The 10,705-nt window shown below is 41.6% G+C and overlaps 1 protein-coding gene across 4 annotated transcripts in view; it reads right to left on the bottom strand.

Annotated features, from left to right (window-relative positions):
- Window positions 1–547: 547 nt before the first annotated feature.
- SUGCT (succinyl-CoA:glutarate-CoA transferase) overlaps window positions 548–10,705 on the bottom strand; it is a 313,990-nt gene continuing 303,832 nt past the window's right edge. For 3 of the 4 annotated variants that reach the window (XM_032702459.1, XM_032702476.1, XM_032702484.1), the window contains one exon: window positions 548–885. In XM_032702459.1, the coding sequence (XP_032558350.1) occupies window positions 722–885 (164 nt within the window). In that variant the 3' untranslated portion in view covers window positions 548–721. The remainder of the gene's footprint in view (window positions 886–10,705) is intronic. The other variant, XM_032702467.1, reaches the window with a different exon arrangement.

The following is a 10,705-nucleotide window of genomic DNA, read 5'->3' as shown; positions in this document are numbered from 1 at the left end:
AGTACCCTGGGCCTTGCTAAATAAAATTACAAAAGACTATTCAACCACAGTTTGTCTCTCAACTGGTCTCGGAATAGGCTTGTTTCATAACTGAAGAACTGTGCCAGTTTCAGCTTCTTTCTGCTAACATATTAGGATTGTCATGACTATGCAATGTAATATAAAGACATACTCGTAATTTGGAATACCGGGAAATAAAAGTGAATTTTGCAATGGTTACTCTACCCTTGATTTAAAATAGAAATGAACAAACAGTTCATGACTGATAATTCTGTTCAAAATCAATGAGACCAATTTGTAAATAGAAGATTCTCTACTAAAATAATTGTATAAGGCAGCTTTCTGCGAGTGCAGAGTCTAGTATACAGATTTTAAAGGTTCTGCTTCTTTTCACTAACATCATGTCTTTCTCAGGACAAATGTTTAGGCAATTACAGTAAGTATGATAAGAACTCCATTTTCCATATGAAGTACAGAAAATGAGTAGTCACACAGGACTGTATAATTACATTTACCCCCAACCCCCCACAAGAAAATCTTTCACTCAGACAGCATGAGATTGTTTATTTGATACATCAGTATTAAAATCATACAAAAACACGTGGAAGAAAATTAGGAATTAAATTATGTCTTCTCTTCGAGTCCCATTAGGGAAACTGAAGGGAGCAAAGAGAGGACAAAGTAATGTGAACTCAGTGTGAAGGAATGTAGCTAATGTTCCTTATCTGACCTCATGCTGAGCCACAGCACCAGTGCGGAGCAGTTCTTCTATGGTATCATCCTCATACCCCAGCATGCTCTTCAGTATCTCCACTGTATGCTGTCCAACAAGTGGAGGTGGTTTTGGATGTGACACATCAAATTCACTGTATCGAACACCTGGTCCTGCAAAAAAAAACATATTATTTTCCAGAGTTACTACCCATATTTATGTTGAAATGTCTATGTTAGTTTAAAGGAAAGTATCTCATTTTCGCATCAGTCTAATCGCAGTCCTTATCACAGAAACATTATATTCTAGAATTACTAAAAAAATCCAGTTCTTAAGAATGTACCAATAAACCAGCTTTAAATAGTTCACTCAAATGCAGAGCTGATGGGTATTCACCCAATGTTAAGAAATCTTCTCATTTTTCCTAGTGACATGTATATCAGGGTACTCTGAGTCATATTATGTCACAGGTCTGCCACTCTCTGCTACCTGAACAACAAAGACAATGCCCAGCCCACTCAACAGGAATCCCCAGACTGTCTTCCACAGGAGGCAGGACAGGCATAAAGACACAATGAAATGTGATGTTAACACACTGTCACTGATGTCAGAGCAGTGCATGGACAATGGAAAGCACCATCTCCAGTTGGCAACAGCTCAAGTACCTCTGCAGTGCTCCATTATCCTGCAGTGACATAGAACTGACAGCACATAGAGCAATGGTATTACCCAGCTTGGTTTACATTTTCTATCATAAATACAGGTAGAAGCAGCTGTAAGAAAATCAACAATGGTTTACCTACTCTGGCAAGAAGAATTTCAAAGGTGGAAATCTGAAAGCTGGCAATGATATGAAGACTTCTATGTCTTCAATTGCAGGTAGTCAGATCTCACTTTTTAGTGACACTGTAGTGAACTGAACAGATTTCAGTGTAGTTCCCTCCTCAGGGAGTAACTATAGCACTACCACAAAACTCAGAGGAGAGAATGAGCTACAAATTTACTCTGTGATCAAAAGTGAGGTATCAACTCAGCATATGCTGGAGTACGCTCCTCGAAGAGGTAATGGTTGGATTTGATGATCTTAAAAGTCTTTTCCAACCCAGAGGATTCTATGACATGGTTTCTGTGTTTAAAAAGGAAAGGAGGTAGAATTGGGGAATGCAGACCAAATCATTTAACTTCCATTCAATGCTGAAACAAACAATCACAATGAAAATACTCAGGAGATGAGTAACAGCCAGAATGTACCTATTAAGAACAAATAGTGTATGCAATCTCTTGTCTTTCCACCAGGAGAAGGGCTGGAGGTGAGATATATCCCATATAACTTTAGATGCCAATAACCTAGATATAGAAGTTTAGTTCCTCAGACTCTCTTTGGAGACACTGAAGATGAAAGGACATACTTAGAGTGTAGTTCTTCTAAGACACTGGTAAGTGACTAAACCTGGTCAGATGAATTGTGATCACTCATGTTTCTCCACAAAGGAAAGGGTAGACAAGTAACTTATATGCAGAACTTTAACACCCAGACATCAAGTCAGCTTAGGTGACCCTCTGTCATGGTTTAACTCCAGCCAGAAACTGAGGAACACAGAGCTGCTTGCTCACTCCCCCACCAATAGGATTGGAGGGAGAATTAAAAAGGATAAAAGCCAGAAAAGTCATGGGTTGAGGTAAAGACAATTTAATATGGAAAGCAAAGGCCTCGCACACGAATACAGCAAAATGAGGAATTAATTCACTGCTTCCCATGGGCAGGCAGGTGTTCAGCCATCTCCAGGAGAGCAGGGCCCCATCATGCATTATGGTTACTTGGGAAGACAAATGCCATCACTTCAAATGTCCTCTCCCTTCCTTGTTCTTCCCTCCACTTTATATAGTGAGGATAATGTCATATGGTACAGGTCAGTTGGGGTCACTTGTCCTGGTTGTATCTCCTCCCAAATTCCCATGCACCCCCAGCCTCCTTGTCAGCATGGTAATACGAGAAGCAGAGAAAGCCTTGTGTAAAGTAGCACTATGTAATAACAATAAATAACAAAAGCATCTCTAAATTATCGTCACTGTATTCAGCACAAAACCAAAACATAGCCCCATACTAACCACTGTGATAAAAATTAACTCTACCCCAGATAAAATGAGCACACAGAATCATAGAATATGATTCAATGCTGTGGTGGGTTGGCCTTGGTTGGATGCCAGGTGCCCACCCAGCTGCTCTATCACTCCCCTTCCCAGCCAGACAGGGGAGAGAATAAGGTTAAAAAACAATTTGCGGGTCGGGATAAGGCAGTTTATTTAAAGCAAAAGCAAAATGGAAGCTTGCACGCGCAAAAGCAAAGCAAAGCAAAAGATAGCAGGGTTTATTCTCTACTTCCCATGAGCAGCAATGGTCGGCCGCTCCTGAGAAGCAAGGCTTCAGCACGTGTTAACAGTTCCTCAGCAAGTAGCCACTGGAGACAATGAATGCCTGCCTTCTGCTCCTTGCCTTAGCTTTTATATCTGAGCTGACATCATATGGTATGGAATATCCCTTTGGTCAGTTTGGGTCAGCTGGCCTGCTTGTGTCCCCTCCCAGGATCTTACCCTCAATTGAGGAAGGAATGTTACAGTGCCGATGCTGTACTCAGCAGTAGCCAAAACACTGGTGTGTTATCAACACCCTTCTAGCTACCAATGCAAAGCTCAGCACTGTGAGGAATACTATGGGGAAATGAACTCCAGCTTAGGCAGACCCAATTCAAATGCTGAGTTGCAAGGGATTCATAAGGATCATCGAGTCCAAGTCTTGGCCATGCACAGGACCACCCCCAAGACTCACACCATGTGCTGGAGAGTATCATCCAAACACTTCTTGAATTCTGTCAGGCTTGGTGCTGTGACCACTGCCCTGGGGAGCCTGTTCCAGTGCCCAACCACCCTCTGGGTGAAGAACCTTTTTCTAATACCCAACCTAAACCTCCCTGGACACAACTTCAGGCCATTCCCTAGGGTTCTGTCACTGGTCACCAGAGAGAAGAGATCAGTGCTTGCCTTCCTCCCCTCACGAGGAAGTTGTAGACTGCAATGAGGTCTTCCCTCAGTCTCCTCCAGGCTGAACAGACCAAGTGACCTCAGCCACTCCTCATACAGCTTCCCTTCAAGGCCTTTCACCATCTTTGTTGCCCTCCTTTGGACCCTCTCTAGTAGTTTAATATCTTTCTTATATTGTGTCACCCAAAACTGCACACAATATTCAGGGTGAGGCCACCCCAGCTCAGAGCAGAGTGGGACAATCTCCTCCCTTGACTGGCTGGTGATGCTTTGCCTGATGCCCCCCAGGACACCGTCGGCCCTCCTGCCTGCCAGGGCACTGCTGACTCATATTCAACTTGCATTGACCAAGACCACCAGGTCCCTTTCTGCAGAGCTGCTTTCCAGCATCTCATTCCCCAGTCTGTCTGTACCAGGGTTGCCCCATCCCAGGTGCAGAATCCAGCACTTTCCCTTGTTGAACTTCATATGGTTGGTGACTGTCCAGTCCTCTCATTTGTTGAGGTCTCTCTGCAAGGCCTCCCTGCCTTCGAGGAAGTCAACAGCTCCTCCTAGTTTTGTGTCATCTGCAAACTTGCTTAGTATCCCTTCTAGTCCTGCGTCCAATTCCTTTGTGGAGATGTGGAAGAGCACAGGGCCTGTGGAACCCCACTAGGGACAGGTCACCAGTCTGATGTCACCTCATTCCCTATCACCCTCTGTGCTCCACCTGTGAGCCAATTGCTCACCCACCACATGGTGTGTTTATCCAGCTGTGTGCTGGACATTTTGTCCAGAAGGATACTGTGAGAGACAGTATCGAAAGCTTTACTGAAATACAAAAAGATGACATCAGCTGGCTTCCCTTGATCAACTAGGTGGGTTACCTTGTCATAAAAGGAAATTAGATTTGGTAAGCAGGACTTTACTCTCATGAAGCCATGCTGGCTGTAACCAATGTCTGCATTGCCTTTCAGGTGTTTTTTCAATACCTCCGAGAATAATCTTCTCCATAACTTTACCAGGCACTGAAGTGAGACTGACAGGCCTGCAGTTTTCAGGGTCCTCCTTCTTGAAAATTGGGACAACTGGGTCAGCTGGGACCTCTCTGGATTCCTGAGGCCACTCAAAAATCACTGAGAGAGTTTTTGCAATGACATGTATTTTAAGTGATAGAATTCAGGTCTTCCTGCTCAGCTTTCTGAGGACTTAACGCTAAAATTGGCTGTGAAACAGACTTCACAATGACCTGGCTACACTGGAGAAATGTTCTGATAAAACAGGGTGAAATTCAATAATGTTAAGGGGAAGGAACTACATTTAATTATACAAATACAGGGCAGGGGACACACAGCAAAGTAGAAATAGCTAGAGGTTATTCTAGATCAGGAAGTGAAGATGAGTCAACAACATCAGGCTGTTGTAAAAAAGGCAAGAATCATCCAGGGATGTACAAACAAGAGAGATGCCTGCAGGACACATGAAATAATCTTTTTGCTCTAGTTAGAGCTGGCAGATCACAGCTGGAGTAGTGTCTGGTGTGGGGCCCCCACTGCACAGCCATCTGGAACACCTGAGAGCTTCTACAGGACAGCAAGTGAAATTATCACAGGAAACAAAACAGACTGAAAAATGTGGGATCATGGACCTAAAGAGAAAGGCCAGAGAAAAACATCTTCAAATGTTTTCAGAGAGTGTAAAAAATAACCACCACCCCTGACCAAAAAAAAAACCACCAAAAAAAACCCCAAAACAAAACAAAAACAACCAACCAAACAAAAAAAAACAACCAAAAACAACCAACCAAACAAAAAACCAAACCCAACAAACAAATAAATAAATAAACAAACAAACAAAAACCAAAACAAACAAACAAAACCCCCCAAAAAAACCAAAACCAAAAACACCTCCCAAATATCCATGAGAGCTTTCTGGAAGGAGGAAATAAATCCTTTTTCATGTCCATGATGAATGAGAAATAATTGATTAAATTGCAACAAACGAAACTCTAGGAAATGAAAATACACCTCTATGATGGCAGGGGTAGCAAAATGATGAAAGAAGCCATGTGAGGAGGTTGTGGAGTTTTTATCAATCAGGTCTTTAGGAACAAGATTTATTCAAGCATAGCTGATCCCTGGGGCTTGCTGATGGATTAGATCTCACAATCCCTTCAACCCACTAATATATGTCCCTTTCACCCACTATAATATGAAAGCTAAGAAACAGCTCACATCAGGGATAACTTTTTTATTTCTCTGATTCTACCCACTTTGAACACATTGAGTTCGATTTTCAGAGGAAACCTCATGTGAGAAATCAGTACATTTTAAAGGGAAAGGTGACATCACTAGGGAATATTTGTATTCATTCCACTTCCTAGGAGTGACTGAGGGATGAACTGGCATTAGTGCAAGCCACAGGAATGATCTCTATGCCAACTGAAATGCTTGTGAAGATAATTTCAGAGCAAAAATTCCTTTTAGAAATTTATTAGTCCAAAAATTCAACATAGCCACAAAACTATTATGCAATGTCTATTGAAAAAAATAATGAATATAAAGCAATCTTATTTTAGGTGTGGATCTCAAAACCTGGGAGGTTTTGCAGTGATATCAAAAGACGTTGAATAAAATCTCTAAAAGAGAAAACCAAAATTGACATTAGGTGCACAACAGGCATAGAATGCTTCATGCTTCCCAAAGAAAATTAATCTTACAAACTAGAGCATGCTAGAAAATTGCATGGCAATTATAAAACCAGTGTCTTCCTTGAGCTTTTATTGTTTGATGCATAATTCATCACGCTACTTTTCACTTTAATAGAGTTATAAAGTTATCTACATTCATTCAAAGGAGGTACTTGCTAATGATCCATCATTAACAATTCTCTGTTCTTTCCTTGTGTAACTTCTACTTGGCTTCTGTGTCAATTAGGAGGGTGCAAAGCTTGCCAGTCAGGCTTCAGCAATCCCACGCTCCTACTGAACAACGCTCCAGGAAAGCAACCAGCAGAATGCTATGCAAATGTTAATTAAACACAACTGCCTTATGAGGAAACCATCCCTAGAGGCAGAAAGAGGTGAACTGCTTTAATTAAGGTCAAAAGCATTTGCATGTGGGTGAGTTACAGGGAGCCTTCCAGAGGAAAACAGGCCTTTGCTAGGGTAGAAGCAGGGTGACTGATGGGAGGAGTTAAGGCAGCAGTCACCTGTTCATCCTGGCTGTCAGCAGGACACTATACTCAATTCAGGCATGAAATTAAAGGGACACATATGGTCACCTGAAAAAATGAAAGAATGAGTTGTAGCTGTGATTTATCTTTGTCCTGTTAAATTAAAAGGAGCCTGTTTCTCTTTTTACTATGATTACTGCCAGTAAAACAAAGAGCTCTTTCACTGCCTTTAATTTTGAGGCTAATCTTTTATTATTATTATTATTATCATAATCATCATCATCATTTTGACTTTGATACATTGCTAAAATACATGCTGTGCACACCACATAACCTACAGGAGTTAATCGTGCAACAAGAAATCAAAATTTGTATCAGTTGCAACCACAATGAAAATTGTACCAAGGTATCTTGAATACTTGAACTAAAAGTCTTATTAATAAATTCTGTTTCTTTGGGGCCTATCTACTGTGGTACTGCTAGGCATCAAACTGAGGTATTAGTTTAAGACATACTGAAGTCATCAAAGCAAAAGACAAAAATGAGATAAAACTACTGAAACAGGTCGAGAGGAAGGGTCCTGCAAGAAATGCCTTTGCACACTCACTCTAAACAGGTGAAACACGTGGCAGTCTTTGGAATGTGTCTCTGGGCGTTGCTGAGATTTGAAGCAAAGTCAGTTTGACTCTACAAGTAGCAGAAATTAAAGTTGAACTTGAATCATATTAAAGGTGTAAAGCACAGTATATAAAAGTGGATAAAGGTAATATTCGTTGCTTTGTCCTGACAAATAGCAGTCCTGCAGCATTGTGCAGCACTCACTGGATAACACTTTTTCTACAGCACAGGTTAGAGCATATTGAAGCAAACTAGTTCTCAAACTATGTAGATGGAATCAAGCCTGGAGACAGCCAAACTTGGGGGAAAAGTCATGATTATTTCTTATTGTTCAAGTGGGACAAGGGGAAGAAAGGGAAAATTTGAGCTAATGGATGTGTACACACTCTGCTTGAAACGTATCACCTACATTCGCAAAGAAGAGCAATGAAAACCCCAACACCACTTGTTAGTTAGTTCTACCTTAGCTTACAGTGTATTTTACATAGATGTAGGAATCACATGAAAACAAACTATATTGCAACTACATTGCAAGATTTTGGTAGCAGGGACGCTACAGAGGCAGCTTCTGCGAGAAGCTGCCAGAAACTTTCCCTATGTTTGATGAAGCCAATGCCAGCTGGCTCCAAGATGGACCCACTGCTGAAAAAGGCTGAGCCAGTCAGGGACAGCGGTAGTGCCTCTGGGATAACATATTTAAGAAGGGGAAAAAAAACTCTGCAGAACATCAGCCAGAAGATAGAAGTGATAATATGTGAGAGAATCAGCTCTGCAGATGCCACAGTCAGTGGCATCCAGTGTTCCAGTTGTCAGAGCAGAGATTCCCCTGATGAAGACCATGGTGAGACAGGCTGTGCCCCTGCAGCCCATAGAAGTCCATGGTGGAATTAATATCTACCTGCAGCTTCTAGAGGACCCCATGCCTGCACAGGTGGATGGATGCCTAAAGGAGGCTGTGACTCCATTGGAAACCCATGCTGGAGCAGACTCCCAGCAGGACTTGTGGACCCATGAAGGGAGGAGCTCACACTGGAGCAGGTTTACTGGCAGGACCTGTGACTCTGTGGGGGTCCACGCTATAATAGCCTGTTCGAAGACTGCAAACAGTGAAAGGGACACACACTGGAGCAGTTCATGAAAAACTGAAGTCCATGAGAAAGACTTAGATTGGAGAAATTTGTGGGGGACTGTATCCTGTAGGAGGAACCCCATGTTGGAACAAGGAAGAGTGTGAGGAATCCTTCCCCTAAGGAGGAATAAGCAGCAGAAATTTGTGCTGAACTGTCCACAAATCCCATTCTCCATTCCCCAGTGCCACCGTGGGGAAAAAGGTAGAGAATTAGGAGTAAAGTTAAGGCTGGGAAGAAGGGAGGAGTTGGGGAGAAGGTATTTTTAAGATGCAGTTTTATTTCTCATTATCCTACTCTGACTTGATTGGTCATAAATTAGATTAAATATTTCCCAAGCTGAGTTTGTTTTGCCCATGACAGTGATTTTTCCCTGTCCTTATCTCAACCCTGGGAAGCCCTGACCAGCTGAGGAAGTGAGTGTTAAGAGTAGCTTTGGTGGGCACCTGGCATCCAGCCAGAGTCAACCTACCACACAAACCAAACACGTGTGCCTCTTCCAATAACATGGTGTTGCTACATAATGGTTTTGCAATTCCAATGAAATATCATTAACAGCTAACAGCAGTGGCCCAAAGCCAATACATTTGCACGCAGATCTCATATACACTACAGGTCAAGTGTTTGGACCATGCAATCAGCTGATTATGAAACTGGCCTAAAGGAGGATCAGCAGGAAAGAAGCAGTGACTTTTAAGGCAGTGAAAAGGAAAATGATACAAATAAATCAATGAAAGGGGCTTCATGGCTGCTATGAAGGATATTTGTGTGTTGGAACTGATGTGTGCAGGGATATGTTACCAGGACTAGACCAGGGACACTTCATTTCGAGTGTATGGTTTCTTTCCATTGGTCCCAGCCATGATGTCTGTCAATCTGTTATTCACAGCTGAGAAGATGGTGTGCCCGAGCACATAGTACAGCCCAGCCTGGCCACAGTGCCTTTACACCAGGATTCTTCCCCTTGATAAAACACAAAGTACAAAAGTACACACAGACAAAAAAGCTCATTACAAAGCCCTGCTACACAAAGGCTTCAAGGTAATCCCCAGAATTAATGATCCACTCCATCTTAACTGGAAAATTCCCACATTTTTCTATTTCTTACCATAGATCTGAAAGTTTTAGAGCTTGGGGAACTTTTCAGGAATCTATTTAATTGCTATGAAAAATACTTTCTTTTTGCATTACATTAGAGCTGGTGATTTACCTTTTAAGAACAACTCATAATAGATTGGGAAAAAAACAATTAAGAAGATAATACTTGAAGTCTTGTTCCTCCTTCCCTCACTGCTGCTTCCATTTCCTCCCCCACTTAGAGCATAGCCACACAAAGTGTTCACTTGGCATCCAGCACAGCTGAGAGGGTGAAAAACTTTGGCAGGATTACTAGGAATCAGTAACCGAGAGTGGAGAGGATTGACAAACTTTTCAAATGGCATTAAAAAAGTAAACTTTGTTCTAGGTGCCATACAAACACAGATATAGATAAACAGTAAACAGTAAAATCAGTAGGGCAGTAAATAGTATCAATACTAGAAATATCTACACACCATCTGATACCTTTTCTCATTTGGACAATACTGACTTCCATGGGAGAGGTATGAGGACCATCCAACTTTAAAAAAGTCAAGAAGGTGAAAACTGAGGCATTGTGAGAAGAATGAATTGACAGGAAGAGCAAAAACATAGATTATTTGTGATACCTATAGATTGATGTTTAAAAATTAGGCCACTTTTAAACCAACACCGAAGCATTCAAAGCATCCACTATATAATTCTGAAAAAATTTATCAAAGTACTTTCTTACCTGAAGCTGCATATAAAGAAACGCATAGTATCACCATACTAACTGTATCTAATTAATATTGCATGACTGCTGGAGTAAAGGAAATAATTTCAGTCACTCTGGTTGCATATTTTAGAGTAATCCCACATAATTGCAGTATTCAAGCAACACAATTTTGTGAGAGGACTCTTGGCACCAAAAAGCTTTCAAAAAGTTGCAGTATGGTGGTGTCTACAGCTTCCCACATGTATTGCCTCACAGTGTTGA

This window comes from Chiroxiphia lanceolata, chromosome 1 (assembly GCF_009829145.1).
Source record: "Chiroxiphia lanceolata isolate bChiLan1 chromosome 1, bChiLan1.pri, whole genome shotgun sequence".
Classification (NCBI taxonomy): domain Eukaryota; kingdom Metazoa; phylum Chordata; class Aves; order Passeriformes; family Pipridae; genus Chiroxiphia; species Chiroxiphia lanceolata.
The sequence above is the reverse complement of the archived record's forward strand: the minus strand, read 5'-3'. Positions and strand labels throughout refer to the sequence as shown.